Here is a 21,860-nt window from a genome sequence, read left to right on the forward strand (position 1 = left end):
CAGGTAGGACAATTAAGAAGATAAGGTGCCAAGCTGAGAGTCAGAAGATTTTGTAAATAACCTCTAACATAGCAGTGGGGAAGCCACTGCACTGCACAGTATTTTTACCCATCTGTAAAAGAGAGATTATAATACTGACTTTTCCTCTTGAAACAGAATCTAAGGAACAAAAAATGTTGCACAAGCCTAATTCAGATTCTGCTAGCATGGATGGAAAGGCCAGAATCAAGCCTTAGAAGTTTTAAGCACCTAGAAGTAGTTATCAAAGAGTAATGGTTTCAGTAGTTTTGCTTTATCTGGAGTTCTCTCAAACTCAAGGTCAGTCTTGGAAAAAGCAAGCAGGCAGATCGAAACTTGAGAAATCAACCTAAAATAACATAATTTCATTTAATTTTTAGACCTCATTCCTGAAATTGTTCAGCACGTAGATCTGCTAATGAAAAAATGGGAACTTCTAACTATGGGCTCATCACATCAGTGATATTTTATGTGTTCCCATAACAGACTAAATATCATGTGATTGCAGAGTCCTACCTTCAGAGACTTAGATGCTGCAGATAGTGGTTTGGAACACAACTGCTCAACACTTACTTACACTGACCAGCAATAGTCTATTGAAACAGTAAATACAGAAATATTAAATAGAAATAGTAATTTCTGTTTCCTAAATATTTAGCAAAATTGTTATTGAAGTTTAGCATTGCTACCCAGATTGTGATCTCTAAGGCATGGCCCATGCATGGACTATTCAAGGACATTAGTAGGACATTTCAGTGATTTGTCCACATCTCCAGCTACCATTTTCTCTTCCTATTGACTAGAAATAAAATAACAACGTTGTGGATTTTCAGCAAGTATAGAGAAAAATTCACCAATGCTAAGGGACCCTAAGGAAGCTGTAAGAGCAAGTTCCAGCTCAAGTTCATAGGGATGTGTAATGCAATTTCAAAATTAATTCAGGAGAAGGTCAATTTTCTTGTAATTCAAGCACAACAGAGCCTGCAAGCTGCTCCTAAAAGGACCAATGGCTGCTACCAGCAAGCTACCTGACACAACCACTCTGCTCAGAGGTGCTTTGAGCTCCAGAAATGGACCAGTGCTCCCTCCATCACTAACAGTTTAGTTTGCAAACCCAGGCCTAGGTGTAGCAGTGGGAGTCCCAGAGATTTCAATGCAAAATTCTGCTGCCACAGTTGCCTCCCTCATTTCAGGATTAGAGATATCCCATTGTAGCAGCAGAGGCTGATGAAGAAGCCCAGTTCTTTGCTCGTCCCCATGAGGACAGCAGCTCTCCCCAAACACAGTTAAGTGATTTTGAAATCAACAGCTCACTTCCTCAATGTCGTGGTTACTATGGCAGCCATGCCAGGTTTTTGTATCATGTTAAATAGCAGTGGGTATCATGAACAGAAAGGAATTACAACTCAGTGCAACTTTAAAACTTTAGAATCCTATTTAAATTAGTGTCTGCAAGTATTAAAATGCACCTATAGCTTTTGCCAGTTTGTAAAATGTATTGAGAGACCTAATTATTTCACTGCTCACGAACCAAAATGTTACTACCTCCCTCTTTGAGGAAATAATTGGCTAATTCTGCATGGAGAAGAAAGGAGGCAGAGGTGAGATCTGCAGAAAATACTATGTTGTAACAAACCAGTGACATCTAAATAAAAGGCATTGAATGCAATTACTGGTGAATGGATAGATATACAGTATGTGTCATGTACATCCGTGTGTGTGTGTGCGAAGCAACAAACATAACTTCAACAGCCTTTTGCCTATTACTCATCTATGTTGTCCATCTGAAACCAGAGGATCAGAATCATATCTCCAAACCCTACCTAATGTGTTTTTTTCTTTTGAGCTTGTTTTATCATTGGGCTTAAAAACCATTGAAAAACAAAATACAGCATCATGTAGCGTTCAGAACCAGCTAGTGAGTGCATCTGGAAGCGGCGCTGAAATTGTTTATCTGTTGAGTTTGTCTTTCCTTAAAGACTTACAGGACCACCCATTGCCTTACAGTGTCTAGGTAATAAGCATTGTGCAACCGAGGTGTAGGATGCTGACAGTACCACTCAGTTAACATATCTCAGCATTTGTGAAACTTCAGAAAGCACATTTTGACTGTTTTCTCCTCCCTTCAACCCAAGTACTCATATCGAGCTGTGCCATATTTCGAGTATATTCTCAATACACTAATTTGCACTTTAAAATTCTAAAATAAATCCTACACTAAATAGCACTTTAAATTGTTTTATAAATGTAAAGGAAGTCACACAGAGAAAACATACTATTCTCAGTCTATCCTCATGGGAATGTGTGGAGCAAAATGGGCAAATCTGACAACCTATTTTCATAATTTACAGCCGAGAGTAAATTTTCCTCTATCTGTTTTCCAAATTCTTGGCCTGCTGTAGTGTTTTTTATATGTAGTGTCCCATGCTGGCATTGCAAATACTGTATGTGTTTGAAGAGAACATCAGAAAATGGATTGCTATTTTTAAAATCCACCTTCTGCTGTCATATCTCCATACATAACGTACTCTGTGTGTCTAAACCATGTACAGCCATTCTGCACGACTGATACTGGAAATGCTATAAAACAATCTGGGTAAATGTCGGGGAGGGACAGAGCAGAAATTTTCCCCTCATTAATATTGCACACAGATATCAATCAGCACAAACAGAATATACTCAAATACTAAACCAACTCACAGTCTACTGCCTCTGCCAAGCTCTGAGTGACAGAGGCTTCATGACAAGCAGGTCATTCATGCACCATCCAATGTCATGCAAGAACATAATCTTGATTTCTAACCCCAGTCTTCTGCTCACAGGACTAGGAACCAGTGCACACCCATTTCTGAAACTGCCCCTCTCTGTGGAAGTACAGGTGGCTGCTGTTACACCTAATGCAATCATGTTTTGTTTCTCCTCCCACTTAACAGACTATTTTGTTTCGGTGCAGGGCACATGAACGCAGTGTCTAGGACAGATGTGCTACCTTTTATAGTGTTGCTATAGAACTCTTTAGCTGTGAACCCTTAATTTGCAGCTGGAACTCTAATAAACAGTGCATAGTGTTTCAATAGCCTTCTGCTTATATGTTTGAAGATTCGAAACTGAATGGTGAGGTGGCCAAGGCGGCGCTGGCAAACGAAGACTGTCCCCACATAGACCAGGCTATTACGCCTGATGAGGGCCTGCCCTTTACCCGCTCTGGCACTCGGGAGAGATATGGACCCTGCTTCCTCTTATCAACCGGGGAATATCCCTGCCCGCCTGATGGAGGAATAAGAAAGGGTATGTAGCTGGGGTCCTGTAACCATGTAGTTAGCAACTGTTTTAAATACGTAAGAGAAAGTCAGCTGTAGCTGTAGCACGCAATAGTGCGCTTGCTGTAGAGATGCACGTTTGGGCTGGAAACCACCACCTGATGTCTGCATTTGGAGTTTCTAACCTATTTCTTTCAGAAAGAAAAGCCTGAGGAGCTGTAACTACCCCATGCAGCTATGCTAGGCAGTTGAGTCTTCCACCCCAGCTGGTGCAGTAAGCTTTAGTGGAGCATGCTCTACAATGTCTTTAAATTAGCCCAACCTCCAAGGAGAGGCCAATTAACATTTCATAGCAAGGAAGGTTTGCCACATGGAAAAGCTCACAGATCTTACCAGATTCTAAGGAGCACGGGCTTGGAGGTGGCAGACAGAAAAGATAAAATACAAAAGTAAAACATCCTTAATAAAGATTAAACTCTTATTTAGCTACCTTAACAGAGCACTAAAACAAATTATCTGGATGTTCATAGCTGTTTAGTTCAACAGAGAAAGAGAAGCATACAAGAATATCTGTTAGCACACATGTCTAACAATTGGAAATTAATCCATCTAAAATCACTTTCCTTTCATAAATAATCATCACTAGTTACTTCCTCAGACTTCTGACAGCTACAGATCTCTCAGAAGTAACCGCATTTCAGTTTGCTAATGGTCAGAATAATTTATTTAGCAACAGAAGTCAAATCAAAGAAAAAACCTTCCCTTCTTAAAATAGGCTGTTTTGTTTAAATAATTTAACACGAGGAAACCATACAAATCAAAATTAGAGTAACATATATATGCATCAAAGTTGGTAAGGAATGGGAAATTGGAAATCTCTCTCTTCAAATCAGTGTTTATCACTGGTGTACTGTATATAGTATATGATATAGTCAATATTTTCAAACTGCAAAGATTGTATGATGTAACCATACACTGAGTATGGAGTATAACATTTCCATGTGCCATTGTATGATGGGCAATAGTTATAGTAAATGCCAGTTATAGTGTATGTATTTATAAGTTTAAAGCTTATCATCAACAAAGATATAGTTGGAGCACAAGACTTTCATATGAAAGTATATCCTCTAAAATTTACCTTTGTAGCAAAGCGTTTTACCTGATTCTGTATTGGATAAGCATTGGCCACGTTCATTCAGCCTGGGCGAGTTTGGGTGGTTCCAGTGGATCAGGAGAACACTCCAAATGGCACATCCTTTGGGATGAGGAATGTATGGTTTTCACGATGCACTGCAACTGCCTCTCGTTACTGAATGAAACAGAGGCTGGTTGGCTAAAGAGTAATATACGTCAGCATATTGTTGGCCTGTTTGAAACACGTTGAGAGCATCTTAATTGTTGTTCCAACAGAATTTCATCCATAGTTTCTGCAACTCTCTGTACACTTGCTGAGCTGTTTATGTGCATGTCTGAAAAAGAAGGGGGTGGGGGAAGGGAGGGAAATGGAATGCATGCGATTTTGGTTTTTTGGGGGTTTTTTGTTGTGTTTTTTTTTTTAATGCTGAAAACAAACGAGTAGTATCTCTCAAGCAACACAGTAAATTGCTGCCTTTTCCCCCCTCCCACCCCTAAAGATACCAGAAACCTTAATTTTGCCTGAAGGTCAAAATGCATGAAGTGGAAGGGATGGAAACATAGAAAATCCCTCCCACTGCCTTTTTTTTTTAGGGTACAACCATGTTGCTGCCTGTAGGATCAATTATATAGCCTGACCATCCTTGAAAAATTATTATTCTTTTTGTAATATATATATATATATAATTTTTTAAACTTGTTCTGTACTTCAATGGCCTTCTGAGTCATGTTGCAAGCGATACTACTCTGGGCATGTCCGTGCATGCAGATGCTATCAAACTGGCTACAATGTTGACCTCATTCTTAGTCCATTCTGTCATTGATCCAATGCTGTACTTTGCATTTTTCTTTTAAATGAAGGTTACGAAATGTCACGGAGCCTTAACAGCATAGCTGGCATAAGTGGAAAAGCGATAGGATTATCCTCAGTGTCTGCGCCCTACAGCTCTCCTAGTCCAGTGAGACGTTCTTGGTCTCCCATCCCATCTATTTTGTAGCATGGATCAGTAGCAGAGAATGGTCTAAAAAGCTTTATTTTCAATTAGCCTATGCTATGTTGCATATAATCCAGGTGACTAAGTCTGAAGATGCAATGTCTCACAGTAGCACCTGCTGGGAATGGTGTTACTACTGATGCTAGGTGACAACACTCTTAAATAGCACTCAGTTGACAATAGGCAGGCATTGATGTAGTACTGGTGGGCCATACATGCATGGTATCAGTACATAGGGTGAAGGGTAGATGCACCAGAGAGCTTCCTTCTTGGTGCATCATGCTAGTATATGCTTATTTTGGCTAATGGTGGATCTACTGGCTCTGTATGGAATGGGTTAGGCATTTAGTCGATGCTGAAACATGCCAACGATGGAAGATTTTGCTTTTCTCAGGATATTTTTGAGCCATAGGAACCCTGCAGGAGTTTGAGGAAACAAGCACAGTAGGATGAAACTTTGCATGGGCGCCTATTTTAAGCTGAAAGCAATACCCAGACACACTGTAGAGAGGTCTCACAGTCTGGCTGACTGCATGGAAACAAAAATCCTGTTGAAGAAGAATATGGCTGCCTCTGCATGTAGCTATTTCACCTTTTCCTCCTTCCTTTAAAACTAAGATGCCGAGCTTGATGTGAAAAGCACAGGGAAGAAGCTCAAGTACTGATTGTATTCTTTACATGCAGATCTTTGCAAAGAAAGTCCAGTCATTGCTAAATATATGCCAACAGAGGCAGTCAGAGTGACCTGACAAGGCAAGATGGAGATGAACATTGATGCATTGATGGCTAAATAAACATCTGTGTGGAACTGTGCAGGCACAGAAGACCTTCTCATTTGGACAAAGTTAACTCGCTCCATGCAGGTTTTATGGATGACTCTTCGTGGTTCTGGAGTTGTACTAGAGATGCAGGCTTTTTCTACGGCCAAAATGTAACAAAACTGTAGAAGATCCTTTTTTTTTTTTTTTTCTTTTTTAATCCATTTTTTGGTTCCATAGCATGAATTGCATGAAGACGAAAATTAAAAAAACAACAAACAAAAACCAAGAAACACTGCAAATGTATGATTGAGGAGGAAAAAAAAAAAAGGCAAAGTTATATATTTTCTTTCAAAGCTCTTTACTTTTACATACGTTGTTGTAGCCAAAATGTAAAACATGATAAAACTGTACATTTCTTTGCTATGGATCGCTTCTTTTTGTATACAAGATACAGAGTAATGGTTTTAAAAAGTGCAATCAGGCAGTCATCGGTCATATTGACCACGCCTTCACAGTTCATCACACCGACATGGAAGTCAAGAACTTTTAATCCAACTAGAAGTGTATAAAAATAAGAAAAAACTTTTTCCTGTCTGTTTTTGTTGGCATGCTTGTGACACATGGACCTTCCTTCGGACCTGACAGTAACAGCTGGTCTAGATTTCATTTTCCAGCTCTGGTTATGTTGTATTTTATTGATGTATAGATCCAACGTAAAGACCCTTCATAAATTGTTCATATTAAGTAATCAGTATGAATTTTAAACAAAAGAGGTGTTATTTTAAAACTGGGACTTATAGTACAAAATCAGGAAAATACTCAAGTATAAATGGTCTCAAAGTTTAAGAAACAAGACAACAGCATTGTATGCAATTTAGTACTGAGTAAAATGCATGCACAATGTTATGCAAAACAATTCTAGCATGAAATAAATTTTGTATCATGGTTTCAGTGCCTGCTGTATAGTGTAAAGGGGAATCCTTTTCTGAAGCGATCAGGGGTTTCCAGAGACTTGCTTCTAAAATCTTGAATAAATACAGTGTTCTCAACAGAAATGTAGGAAAAAAAGCTTGGTATTGCTTTGGTTCTACAATACTAATTTTGGTTAGTAGATAATAAATGAAGCCTGCAAACACTTGATACAACTGATGTCTAAAGAATTCACACCAATAGTAATTTTACAAGGGAAGATTAAAAAAAAACGCTATAATTATCTAGGTATCTTCCTTTTCCCCCTCCAACAATAATAAAAGTTTGTCTTTTTAGCTGATTCAGTGAATTAAGTTTTTCTTACTTCTTTGGGCCCCATCCTTCTTAATTTGTTCTTCACTCAGCCACAGCAGCCCACCTGATATGAAACGCTGGAAGAGATCAGGTGTCCGAGTCACGCCCTATTTCCACACAAAACATGCAGCAGTAAGAACCAAGAAACATAATGGGATTAAATCTAATTTTGGAACCTACAAATTACAACTGTGGACTACGTGTCAACAGCATTCTAGTTGCTTGAGCATTTTTGGTAATGTACTTCTATAAGAAAGGATGTGGGGGACTTCAAAAGAGCTGGCAGCCTTCTTGACAAGCAACAGCATCCGTGACTGCTATGAGGATGGAAACATAAAGGAATAGTATCCCTATGGTCTGGAGGAAGTAAGCATTAAACCCAAAAAACCCTGGAAGAAACACTTTTGGCTCTGGTAAGTGCTAAATTAAAAACCAAAACAAAAAAAAAACCACAACTGCAGCTGGACTTTGTCTTCACAAAACTCTATTCCAAAAGGAAAATCAAGGAAGACCTCAAGCTGTGTTTTAGAAGGAAGGCTGATAATCTGGATTTGTACATAAGAAAATTTCTTTGTAATCCTTGATGTATCGTTATGTACTTGGTTTCTACTTCAGTTGACTATCCTTTCTCCCAAGAACTATTTTTCTCCCACTGTTTCTATGCTGTTTTGTTCAGCTGATAAATGGGCAATTTCTTACCTCGAGAGGTAAGATCCAGGTTAATCCAGGATACAAAAGTTGCCTAACGAAGAACTTTTCCTATTAAAACGTATTAAGAATGTACAAATAGATTTATCTGCCCCATTTTCCATTTAACACAAGGGTCCAGTGTGAAGGCTGCTCAAATTCTCCATTACCATAAGGAATACTTACCATTCAGCTCTGTAAATCCCATGTAGGTCTTCCCCCTCCACTGCACTTTGCATATAGGTGAGCCTTAGCTAACAGGTTGGGTACACGTGCCCTAAGGCAATTGTTCTGTGCTACTTTTTACATCTGCCAGTCCCATTTTTATTTACATTCTCTTCTCAGCTTATTCTGATTTGCAGTAACCGTGTCTTTTGGGTGACTTCTGTAAGCCCTTCAGAAACAGACAGCACACCTCATCCCCTGCCCTCCAGCAGATGCTCTGAAGTTTAATGTCTGTCTGACCCCGCAGTTCCCCTTCCACAACAGTGGCAGGGAAACAGGGAGACAACTGGAAAATTTCAGATGCTGTACCAAATCCTGACACTGAATCCTAAGAGAAACTTACTGCATTATCCCAGCTGCCTTTTCAGGAGCTCTTCCTGGGGTATTATGGTTAAAACATTAATTCCTCCAAGCCTGCCCACTCCCACCACATGAGGTACATATCTTGATTAATGCATTAAAACTATACACATGGCTAGATACTGACCTCAGGCACACACTAATGCCACCAAGTACTTCTGACTTCGCACCATCGTAAATGAGAGCAGAAGCATGTTCTGTAGATCAGTTACACTCTGCCTGTTTCCTGCTGGAAATGAACACTCGGGTTTCTTCCTCTGCAAACTCAGCTTTTGGCAATGGACCCTCAGTTAGAAGATTCAACGACGGGCCTTCATCTGAACCCAGATGAACTGGCAGTTGGTGGTTTATTACTTGCTAACATTAAAAGCACACCTCAGCCACACCTTCTACACATACAGCATTTCCTCTGGCTGCATGAAGGAATTATTTTTTTCCGGACCAACCTGATGCATGAAACTGCCTCCACAACTACAATTCCAGACAGCAAGGATCTGAGAAGTGGCTTCTGTTCTCTCACTCCAACAAAAAAAATCTAGCTAATGCCGCTGTGATAACAGTCAAGTGTAGTAGTCATTAATCTGGATAAAGTGATTTTTCACATAAATTGCCTTCTCTCTCCTTAAAGCTTCAGGGCCAAAAAGAAAATACATCACTGAAACAAATGGCTGCTAGAACAAATGAGCAGACTGAAATACAGAAGAAAGCAAAGAGAGCTAAGGCAAGGACATTCAGAAAGGAATTGAGCACAGAGCTGCTTACAAAAAAGATACTCTGAACAAAAAATGAGTGCAGTTATTACCCTGCCACTTCACATATTGTTCCATAGTTCCAAAAAAATGTCAGCTTCCTCTCTGTTTTCCATATATACTCTGGAAGCAACTTGAAGCAACTGAGCTCAAACACAAACTCTACTTCATGAAAATGTGCTTAAATTATGCAGGTTATTTTTAAGACACTCAGTTAATTGAGTTTAAGCATAAAATACTTGTCTGTTCAGAAGTCCCAAGGCCTCTGCACTCATCTAGGAATGTAGATGCAAGATTTCTCTCTTAGAGAAATACAAATGCTTCATTGTAGTCAAGAACAATATTTGAAATCAGATAAAACTTCAAGTTAGAAAATGCCTCCTGAACTGCATCTCTTGACTTTCTTATCCAACAAAGCAAATGCTTTAAAACTAAACATATTAACCTGCCCCCATGGAAAGATATATTCCCTAGTTCAGGCTGAAAAAAGCCAAGTTTTCAATCCTCAGCATTCACTTAAAGCATTTTAAAAATTCTATGCAAACACATAGGTCCAAACATATTAAAGACCACGTGCTCCAAGTCTTCCATTGGTTTCTCGAGTCCTCACAGAGCACAGGTTAGAGATTCCTTAGTCAGCAAAAGGTAAAGTACTGTAGTTGTATTAGCTCAGGTGTCAGTCTAAGGTCATATTTTTGAGCTCAAAGGTCTTAGCAAGGACAACATGGATATGGAGCTGTTGGAGAAAGTCCAGAGGAGGGTCAGGAAGATGATCCAAGGGCTGGAGCACCTCTCCTATGAAGACAAGCTGAGAGAGTTGGGGTTGTTCAGCCTGGAGAAGACTCTGGGGAGACCTTATAGCAGCCTTCCAGTACCTGAAGGGGCCTAAAGGAAAGCTGGGGAGGGGCTTTTCACAAGGGCCTGTAGTGATAGGACAAGGGGTAGTGGCTTTAAACTGGAAGAGGGGAGATTTAGGTTAGACTTAGGAAGAAATTCTCTACTATGAGGATGGTGAGACACTGGCACAGGTTGCCCAGGGAAGTTGTGGATGCCCTATCCCTGGAAGTGTTCAAGACAAGGCTGGATGGGGCTTTGAGCAATGTGGTCTAGTGGAAGGTGTCCCTGACCATGCAGGGGGATTGGAACTACATTATCTTTAAGGTCCCTTTGAACCCAAACCATTCTATGATTCTATGTAGAGGCTGCTGACCAGGAGTCACAGCAGCTCAAAAAGGAGACATGTGGCTTGAGATTAAGCAAATAAGCTCAGTAGGAGCCATGCTTTGTGATGGTGGTGGCAGTGCAAGTGGGTGGCTGAAGAAGAAATGGCAGTAGCATAAGAGGTGGGAAATGAGAAGGACTCAGGATGGGTCTGAAAAATGGGTTATGTAAGTAGGAGGGAGGGAAGCACACGAGGAAACAGCAACCGGGGCCAGGGGAGGGGGGAGAAGAAGAGCAAGGAGAGAGGGAAGTAGAAACAGTGAGGCTTACCTAAAAAAACATCAAGGACCACTAGCCTAGAAGGTAGAGCCTTGGCCTGGGACTCAGGAGATGGAAATTTTATTATTTGCTCTGCTGTGGAGATGCTGGATTACCTTGGTTGGAGCGTTTCCATGTTTTGTACCTCTGTTTCTGTGACATTTATCCTCTTTTTAAGTGTTCTGAGGTAAAAAAAGGATTAGTTATCATAATTTATCTACTCAGAATTAAGGGACCAGAGAAGAGAAGCATCTCTCCATTCTTTAAAAGATGCCATGTTTCCTTGTCTGCAGAAGACCACAATGCCCCGATAGGAATCCCTTTTCTTTTGTATTTTAAAGCAGATAATTATTATGGAAAATTATTAAGCATTCACATAGGTAAAATGACAGACCATCTTCATGACTGACTGGCAGCTCTTCTGCTGCCCTAATTTAGGTACCACATGTTTTCATCTGTTAGAATCAGCAGAACCAAAACAAAAGCTAAATTTGACAATTGCAGCAAAAATCTAAAATCATGTCAGAATATAAAAAATCTCCCAATTCTTGGCCCCATTTCTAAATATAAAAAAAGGTAAAAATGCAGAATCTTATAGCAAAGGGTTCACATACACTGAAAACATGACAATGATCAGGAGTACTGGAATTGTACTGAAATGAAATTCTACAGTTTCCACTGACAAAGTCTTGATCCTAAAACCTGCAGACAGAACTCCCCGCAAGATTGCATTGTATCTGAACAACAAGGTGGTCCATAGGCAAAGCAACCTGGAAATAGATGAAAAAGATTATAATTAAGAGGAATTGGACTTAAACTTGGCTCCCACCGAACCCACAAAGGCTTATCTGAAAATGAATCAAAATCTGACATGTCACAAAATAAAAGTATCTCAGGAAGTTTTGCAAAATAAACATCACCTCTGAATATTATCATCTCCACAGTCAGCTTTTATTCAGGAGTAATTACTTTGTTTTTCCTGTTTTTAATCAAGATGAAAAATGTGTTCTCCCAGTACTCTAAATTTATGCTTCCTCACACTCCCACAAGGTAACATGTGGTTCATCCAGGTCATGATTCAAACACAGAGGCCATTTTCATTGCTGAGTATCTTCAGTCACATACTCTCTTTCCATGTTCTGCAGGGGCATTAATGAGTAAAAACTGCCTTTGCATTAATAACAGGTGAATGCAAAGACAACTCATGGATGAATCTGAAGGAGATGCACAAAGAGCTACAGAATGTGCCTTACTTCAGCCCCTTCAGCCCCTGAGTAGGTTACAAAATAGCAATGGATTTACACAAGCAGTTTCTCCTAATTAACTTCAAAGGCACATACAATAAACACCTACCTTTCCAGTTACTTTTTTTGGGACATTTATCCAACAGAAGGCCATTTCCATACAACTGAAGCATTTTAATTCAAGACTACCAAATAATCCTTTCTAACATGAAGCAAAACATCTGAGACCAACATTTATCAGGAATTAAAAATAGCACAAAAGATAGAAGAGAAAGAAGCATGTATTACCTTTTTTTTTTTTTTTGCACAGAAATCAAGATAGCAATACATCAAAAGTTGAAATGTCCAACTATTTTTGCATCAGCTAGAGTTTTCAGCTAATTGAGTGTAAGCTTCACTTTTCTATTGTGCATGTTTTTAAGTGCAATCAAAACCTCACAGGATTCTCTACCACAGACGGCATCACTTCTCACACTTTATGAAGTAAGGCATGTTTTCCTACTCAGCATTTTTGTTGCTTCTTTCCTTTTCAGATTTTTCAGCTGCTCTGAACTATAAACTAGTAGTAAATACCAAAAGGACAACACAAATACTGATGAAAAATTCTAGAGCCTTTTTAAAGAAAATATCTAACTAAAAGAAACAGAACAAGACTGGCCACTGCTAAGAGAAAACAGGATTTTTTTGTAAAAATATAACATTGCAATTTTTGTTAAAGATCTGTCACCATCTTGATTTCTAATATGGGAGAAAAGGAAGGGGAAGTCTCAAAATTACCTAAGTCTTTTTTAAATCAGATCCAGAGTTCATAGAATTTGATAGAATAAATACCAAGTATTCAGCACTGGACTAGGTCACAGGCCTGATCTAAAGATTTCTGACACGAAGGTGAGGACAGATGTTGTTGTTTCAACTGAAGAGAACTGGAAATTTCAAAGTGTACTATGAATGAGAAAGAAAACACACTGCAGGTCAATAATTCATATTATTCTTAATAAACAATGGGAGATGGGGAACAATAACATCCAAGAGATAGAGTATCTTGGCCCTCACCTCACTCCCACCATACTGGCAGGCTGGAATACTGCAGTCCCTGTGTGGTTATTCCATCTTCAGGACCTGTATCACAAAACTGTCTTCTTCCTCTGCCCTCCTTTTCCTCTATGTGTTAGCTGATTACATCAGACTCTCTACTGCCATTCATTTAAATATTTTTCCATGGTAACCTTTCCTATACATTAAAAAACTGACCTCCTCTATCTGTTTTCCAACCCCATCTTTAAGTCTTATGACTCAAAAAACGTCGTATAAAACAAAATCAAATCATATTCTTCCCCTCCCACTCAATTTCCCTGTGTTCAGTCATGCAGCAGAGCAAAATCTCCTGTCAGTCATGCAAAAGTGACCTTCATGGCAGTTACAGATGGCAAGGACTAGCCAGTCACCAACAGGACTGCCAACATGCAGATAGGGGAGGGAAGCCAGTAACATGAAAGAACTGGTGACTGGTGGCAAACAGGAAGAAAAGCAGGACGGAGTTTTCCTTTCAAATGAACACACTTCAAACACAGGGTCCATCCTTCTAAGCTAATAAGCATCAAGTAACTCAGGAATGCTACACAAAATTAAGTAACATCAGTGACTGCCAAGTGCCCTAACAAACCCTCCAAGAGACAAGAATCTTGTGATACAACAAACACATCTTCCTACCAATATTCTTTAAAATGGAACAGGAGTGTCTCTCACAGTTGTATATGGAGGTTGCATGAGTAACAACAGCAGATCTCCTAGGACTTCAAACAACAAAAGCACACACAGCAGCTTCCTTCCACCCCTCCACCCAAAAGCCTGGAAGCTCTCTGGACTGAAGGTCAACCGGTCACAACTTGTTCTACAGCGAAGTTGTGGTATTAAGTTCACCTTTCCCCTCATGAATGTCAGCTCACTGGCAGTTTGCTCATTTTTGGAAAATGGAAGGGGAGAGCACCTGCACAGACATGTGCTTATTTTGTTCTTGTGTTACCTATATACATATTATAAACCTTGCCAGTTCATCTGCATCTGAATGTGAACTCAGAATGCTTACTAACGGGCTTACTTTGTTTAGCACTGAAGACCTGCCCAAAGAAGTCTGTCTTTACAGCCCTGCAGAAGCACTGGCATAGCACCTGGCTCTGCATTTTGCCTTGCAGAGACTGACCTTCTGCATCAGGACATCAACAGGCAACAGTCACTAAGCTCTGGACACCAGCAACGAGGAAGGTTCTTTCACTTGTTTAGGAGCTCTTTGACTGTGTACTCCCTTCCTTACCCTAGAAAGCCCAAACTGATTTTGTACAATGTTTTATTCTGCAAACAAAGCATGTCAACACACCAAACAGTGCATTCATTCAGAAATGGATGAGCAACAACTTATTTTTCACAACCATCTGCAATGAATTATTCACTCTTCATACTACAGCAGCACCTTGACGTACTGACTGACGACAAACCATTTCTTACACCAAGCTCTCAAGACAAGTCATTACTTCCCAAACTTTTCAATCTAATAGGCAAGACAAAGGAGAGAAAACACAGTCCTCCCCCTTTTAAAGATAAAGATCAGATGCAGATATGAAGCACAAGATCAGGAGCAGGAACAAATCAAAATACTCCTTTCTTTCCTCATCACTCCATATCATTCTTTGTGTTTCCAAAAGTGTTCACGTTACAGATGTGAAAAAGTGAAGAGCATTTCAAATAACCAAGTCACATTTATTTGTTACATAATTTGGTGAATTCCTCTGAAATAAACTGTAGCAACAGCATACACAGTCAAAACATGCTCAGCACAGTATGTTATAAGGCACGCATACTGGCTCTGATTCATTGAGAAATATAATTATTTAGAGCATATGATTACTGAAACAAGATAACACATTTATTTGTACACAGATTTTGGAGGAAAACAAAGGTAGAAACCTCAGACAGAACAGTCAAAAACTGTATGACAAACTGTTCAGTACATATAATAGAAAGGCTGTGGTATCTAGAAAATGGCATTGAGGAGAGTCGATGAACAGCAACTTAGATAAGTAAAAAATACAAGAGGTCACAGCCTGAACAGTATATTGCCACGAAGAACCACAACCAACACACAAATTTGAAAAACACTTTAAAATAGAAGTCTCAATTCTCTACTTTTGGCAGAAGATCCATTTGATTTTTCTTACAGATTCTTTCAGTATCTGTAATACAGTTGCTTTATCAGCTTCATATTCAGTTAAGGTTTCTCATCCACTGACTAGAAAAATAAAATGCCTTTGAAAATTAGGCCATGGACTATAACTGCTGTAAAACCAAGGAGGAAAACCCCTCACAGCCCATATTACAATCTTAATTCCTTCTCCCTCATATACAAGCTGACAGATCATTAGAAAGTTTTCCTGTTGTATTTCCTAAGAGCCCTTCTCTGAGTATTTTGTAATTCAGTAAGGCTTCTCGCCTGGTAAACCTGCTTTAAAAATTAAACCACTGTTTAGGAACAGTAGGTCTCATTAAAAGGTGCATTTAGCACACAGTAGTATTCTCTATATTTAAAACTTTAAATACCACAGCAAATGTAACTATCGTGGGTGGTAAACATCCAGTTTAATGTCATCCACTGTATTTGTGTGAAAAACAGTTTTATAAATACCTCTGAAAATTCTACTCAATATAGGCAGCTAATATTATCTGAAGATAATTCAGACACTTTCATTTCTCCTACCAAAACAAATGTTAGGGCTATGTTCTCTGCCAAGCACTCACCTGGAACAAGTACTGTGGGCATGCTCTGAACAGTAACTCAGCTGGGCTGCAAAGCAGATGCAAGAACTAACCTGAAATTATCAGGAGCATTCTGGTCTGCCCTTTACACTTGAGAACTTGTAAAAACTTCCTGGTTAGATTTTAATTCAAAGGCAGCTGGAAACATAGGAGCTGTATCATATCCAACTGTCCTCAACTGCTACGACTGACTTACGCCCTTGGACAAGAACTTTCCTGTTGTTTCCAAGAGGTCTTAGGAGTTTTTCTTCGCAAAGCAGTAGCTTCAGCTTTGGGTATATAGCTAGCTCAGAAGGGCCTTGTTTTCCCCTTTTGCCAGTCTTCTAAATGACATCTTTTTTTTTTCTGTTTTTCTTTTTTTTTTTTTTTTTTAATCCTGATCTTCTGTTTAAAATGTGTGTATGCATCTATTTATGTTCACTGGCATTTTTCTGTGATGTGATTTGGATTTTCTCAGTTGCTGGGAGCTCACAACTCCAGCAGAAGTTGGCAGGTGCAACATATACTCATCATGACATAAAGATACAATAATAGACCAGAAGGGGCCATGTGTCTCCATCTTCTCAGATAATTTTCTTAGACTGAATTTATACACTAATGCTAAGTGATTAAGTAGTTGGCTTCTTCCTCAAAGGCTTCTCAGAAGAACAAGTCATTGTTTGTTCCATAGTATTGCATCAAGGCAAAATGTCTGTCATTCTATCTGTGGATATGAAAGTCAGTTCCTGTGAAAAGGACCCATGAAACAATTTTTTAAATATTCTAGTTTTCTATGCATACTCATTCCTTTTAGTCTTAGAAAAAACTTCTTTTGCACTTTCCAAGCATCGTGCTAATCATGGACAATCCTCCTGTAGCACTTCTAAGCTACACAGTCCCAAGTTGTCCATCCACATCCATGACACTATAATTTCAGAAGTGCTGAGTCTAATGTGGAGTTTGACAAAGAGCCATGGAGTGTCCTGCACCACATCCAATTAAGATCTGTTTTGTGTAACCAAGAGCTTTGATTGGCTTTGGGACGTGAACATTTGCTTCTGTGCCATCACCACACATCCCATGCTCGTTCCATCCCCAAGAGAAGCACTGGCCACCTAAAAGACAGAATACAAAATGTAAAGACCACAGAAACACAACAGCTTTGATTAGTTTTGGGGAATAAATTTGTCATCTTCTAATTAGGTTCTAAGAATTTCTGCTAAGGTGGGGAAAAAACTTCTGATTCTTTTCAACAGGTAAAGAAACCAGAATTATCAACATGAGAGATTAAAATAATGAAGACATTTGAAAATCACTTAGTAAATACACAGTTCAGTATTTATACAGAGCCCACAGAAATCCCTCCACATTTTAAGGTCCTTCCTGAAATTATGTGGAATCCCTGTCTTTCAAGTTACCCCTAGAGCGAGCAAAACTATCACAAACCAAGCCCAGTGAGTTCAGTTGTTCACGGCATGATCTGCAGGACTGAGGAACACACAGAGTCACAGAGCAGCCACATTACATTTCCTTTCTACTTTCAAGTTCACATACCACTTTTGTCCTTTAAATATAAATCTCCAACAACTTGCTTTACTCTTAATCAGCCTGCCTCTTCTGCTTGCTTTGACATAATTTCACTGCTTTTATTTTCCTTATTTTCCCTAGTTATTATTTATTTTGGTAAACATCTACTCTTTTTAATCCCAAATCATGATCCATGTATTGCTATTAGCCCACAGTACTCTTTCTTGAAGCACAATATGTAAATTTTGTTTCATAAATGGCTGGCATAATAAACAATACACCCAAACCCCCTCTTACTCTAAACTATATATGCTATTTCTTCCCTATTTTCTTTTCTTTATTTGGCTATCACAGACTGGTACTTGTGAATTTATGTACCTGCAATATAACTATGTTTCTGATACCACTGTTATTTTTGAAAAGCAGCAGGTATTAACAGCATGAAGTATCACTCTGGAGTCCAAATAGTGAGAAGAAAAGTGCCAAAGTTCAAAAAAAACAATCCAAATCATAATTGTAGTATCATTTTACTTTTCAAAATCCAGGAAGTTTATTGGAAAGCTAACAGAACCATCTTTCTCTCCTCCAAATGCAGTAATATTTTACTGTTGTCTGATTTCTCCACATATTAGCATGTCCCCTTCTGTAACCAAGTGTAAACATAACAAAAGTCAGATGTAATTCAACAATTACCTTTAATTTTCTTGATAATCAATAGAACACAACAAAAAGCCACTAGAGCACCACAGTAGGCCAGGTACATCTCAACTATTACAGCATTTCTGTTCTTTTCATCTTAGAAGGCACTAGATTTTCTGACGACCATACATGCACAATACTAGCAGCCCAACCTATACCATAAAAACACATCCATGTACTGCATAAATGTGCCAAAAAGGAAATGTGCAACATATTCCATTTAAACAGCAACAGTTCAGAACATCTACGAGGTAGTTACAATTGGTTTTTGTAATGTTCCAGGTAAAATTATTTATGTAAATATTAACAAGTAGGAGTTACACAAGTTGAGTCTAAAGACACATGACAGAACAATTATTCAGGGGAAAAAAAAAAAAACAAAGAAAGAAAAACACCTGCAACTAAGAAAAAGCATTATTTTGCACAGTGACTACGTGGAACCTGCAGAATAAGCCTACTTCGAGTGAGAAAACTTTCAAGTTTAAAGAAAAGGGAATATAACACGCTATTATAATAATATGTTTGTCTTAAGCTTTTTCTGACTAGTCTACTAGCAATTAGTACAAGAATTTGTATGTTTGTATGGAGACTCACTACATTGGACTAAATGATTCTTTTTTTTTTTCCTGCCTTAACAGGACAAGGAAACCAGAAATGTTTTAGTTACCTCGAATTACAAACTCCTCAGTGGAACATTCATAACATAATAGATATTTAAAGAAACAACCCAGTAGGATATTAACCACTCAATTTGATATATATATACACACACACACAGTTAAGCATCTTTTGGAAAACAAACAAACAAACAAAAAAAAAACCACAGAAAAATGTACAAACTAGGAAAACACTAAAGGAGAACATCTTCCCCAAAATAAGGATCACTGAGTTTTTTCCAGCCTTTACATCTCCAAGGCCAACAAACAGTTCTTTCTACATGACTATAGTGTGCTCCAAGGTTACTGAAATAAGCCAAGAGTGAAAACTGGAAAAAGAAAAAGAGCAACTAAGATTTTTAAACGGTCTTATACAAAAGGCCTCGTACATATATGAAGAACCAGGCAGAAATGTGAAGAGATAAAAGGGCAGCCGACAGATACAGAATGGCAGGCCACAATCATGGTTCTCATCACCATCAAGTCAGAAGTCAGGAAAGCTAAATGGCAGGGACTTATTGTTGTGAAAATAAAAGGTACACTACATACTACATCATATCTTCCTGCAGAAGAATTAGAGAAAGGTTTGTACATTAAAAAAAAAATAAATAAAGCCAGATGCTAGATTTGTGTCAGAGAAAATAGGATTTCTAGAAAACAGAGTCCATTTTTTTTTTTTTCTAATATCCTATTAACAAAACCTGAAGGAGGGCTGGGCAAAATGATGGTGGCAGCACTAGCCAGCAGGGAACAAATAGCTACATGAATTACTGGCACAGAAGTTGAAGTCAATAAAGATTGAAGATAATGAGGCACCTATTAAAAAAATGATAGAAGGAATAGCTGCCAAGTTAAGGAAGACTTTCATTAAGGTGAACTAATGGCTAGCCTCTGGACAAAATTCTCTTCCCTTCCCCCACATTACCCCTCCTCATTTATTTTTTTTCCTTTCTTTTTTATTCTCTTCACAGTTTATTGCTGATAAAAGCCTTAACACAGCCCCAGTAGCCCCACCTGACATGCTTTCTTGATATAATTTGATTTTTAAGCCTGTGCCAGACCTTCCCAGGATAAAAGACCATGAGAATGATATGCATTAATAAAGCTACAAATTGCTACCTAAATTTAAAACAAACACTGTAGCATGTTTCCAAACCAAATTATTTGTGTTTGGTGAGGTGAGGAGGGTAAGTTGCTCCATGTCACTGGTTAAATGGAACAGCATAATGCATCACATTCACCTTTTCCCTTTAAAATATAAATACTCAAAGTACAAATGAAACCACAGAATTCACATGGCAACACAGCATAATCCCAAGGGAATTTCACTTGAGTTCACAGTAACACTAATGAAAGTCTAGAGCAAGACTTTTTCCCCAAACATTAAACATACAAAAAGTGGGGAGAAAAAAACATCTGTGTTGGTCACACAAAACAGTAAGTGCCACTGCCTTCTTTCTATTTGCAATAATTACCTAGGCTTTTTTCAAGGTAACTAAAGTGACAACTGCAATCCACAGGTTGATTAAACTAGATAAAAGTACTTCTAGGTAAAATAAACTACAACATATTGGACAGATTACAGGATTCTGGGGAAAGAAAAGGATTTAGAGTCACTCCAAATTGCTGAGTACTGTGCTCTTCAGGTGAGAAGAATCAGTGTTAGCAAGTAAAATACTCTAGGTGAGATTCACGGCACTTAACTTCAGTCACCTAAAAATCAAGCAATGTAGCTATAGCTTATTATCCTCTAGTTTTCCGTAAGAGCCAAGTCATCTACATCTCTCCAACAGCCAATTAATCTTAACCAAACACTGGTATAAAAATCAAACCTATCTCACTCTGGTGACTATAAAGGGAGACCAAGTGACTGTCTTAGCCTAAGCATATGAGTTTTAAACAGTTGAAAACAGGTTATGATAAATCACATCTTCATGATTGGCCTGAAGGTAAAGAAAGAAAAACTGGAAACAAGGAAGCTAAAAACATCACTGCAGTCTAGTTTCAGGCTACAAACAGCCTGCTTCTAAACTAGCCTGTGCCCCGGAGACTTATCACTGAAATCTTTAAAAACTTGTCTCTTTTCTGCTTCTCTCCCACTCTTCCAACCACACGAACAGAAGCTGACTTTAAAGAAAACCCAACTATATTAAAGCCAAGGTATTAATCAGGAAGCTTCACATATTAAGGATTTGTTAAAATGTTTTAGTACAGCTCTATTGTATAAGCTCTGTGCTCTTAGCAATACCCCACAATACATGAGATTTTTTCTTCACCTTAAACTGGTGCTACTCTACAGATGGTTATAGATAAATTTACAGCAGGCAGCAGATTAGCAAGTCAAACTACTTTAAACAGTATCAGGACTGGACTGTGAACAAAATTCAGGTGTTTGTCATCCCCTCAACTATTTTAAAGCATTCAAAACCTCACAAGGAACAATATAACACTGCACAGGATCAGAGATATAGACCATACTTCTCCCAAGAAGTTCTAAAACACAAGTGAATAAGTCTTCCTGTTTTCAAGACATTAGGCAGTCCAGGGTGTCATGTAAAGCAAAAGGAAAGAAATATCCCTCTGAACTTACCTATCTTTGTTAGCAACAATTCTGTCATTAGTACAGAAGATTTGCAATTTTAGAATATAAGAAACAGGGTTGACACCAATTGTTTTCTGCAGAAAAAACATGGAAATGTATTACTAACTAAAAGTAGTGTCAGCATTCTGCAAAATCTTATTAAAGACAAAGTTTGATAAGAAGATTACAGGATCACATAATCCCATGGCACCTCCAAAAGGAGAAAACAACTGAGAGATTCATATAGTACTGGTTTTATTATGGAGCTGCATTTATACCCACATTTTCAAGGTGCTGCTGTCGTACGCTCCAGGCAGCCCATCCAATAGCTGCTGGAGCTGTTCAGGACCACAACCTTGGAAATGCACATTTGACTTTATAGTGACTAAACTGGATAAAAATCACAGGCATTGCA

At 38.6% G+C, this 21,860-nt stretch overlaps 3 protein-coding genes across 8 annotated transcripts in view; 2 read left to right on the forward strand and 1 right to left on the reverse strand.

Moving 5' to 3' along the window:
* The window catches only part of TMEM86A (transmembrane protein 86A), a 526,280-nt gene that overhangs the window by 101,493 nt on the left and 402,927 nt on the right, over positions 1-21,860 (forward strand). The gene's annotated exons all lie outside the window — the stretch shown is intronic.
* Positions 1-21,860, forward strand: part of KCNC1 (potassium voltage-gated channel subfamily C member 1) — a 127,322-nt gene that overhangs the window by 100,990 nt on the left and 4,472 nt on the right. The window contains exons 3-4 of one of the 5 annotated variants that reach the window (XM_051622255.1): positions 3,118-3,306; positions 5,274-7,439. The exons of 1 other annotated variant lie outside the window; for it this stretch is intronic. In XM_051622255.1, coding sequence (XP_051478215.1) covers positions 3,118-3,306; positions 5,274-5,410 — 326 coding nt within the window. In that variant the 3' untranslated portion in view covers positions 5,411-7,439. Of the gene's footprint in view, positions 1-3,117; positions 3,307-5,273; positions 7,440-21,860 lie in introns of those variants that run through there. 3 more of the 5 variants (XM_051622257.1, XM_051622256.1, XM_051622254.1) reach the window with 3 other exon arrangements.
* Positions 15,095-21,860, reverse strand: part of SERGEF (secretion regulating guanine nucleotide exchange factor) — a 157,671-nt gene continuing 150,905 nt past the window's right edge. The window contains 2 exon segments of the mRNA XM_051622270.1: positions 15,095-16,945; positions 16,948-17,097. Coding sequence (XP_051478230.1) covers positions 16,908-16,945; positions 16,948-17,097 — 188 coding nt within the window. The 3' untranslated portion in view covers positions 15,095-16,907.

Source organism: Apus apus, chromosome 5, assembly GCF_020740795.1.
Source record: "Apus apus isolate bApuApu2 chromosome 5, bApuApu2.pri.cur, whole genome shotgun sequence".
Classification (NCBI taxonomy): Eukaryota; Metazoa; Chordata; class Aves; order Apodiformes; family Apodidae; genus Apus; species Apus apus.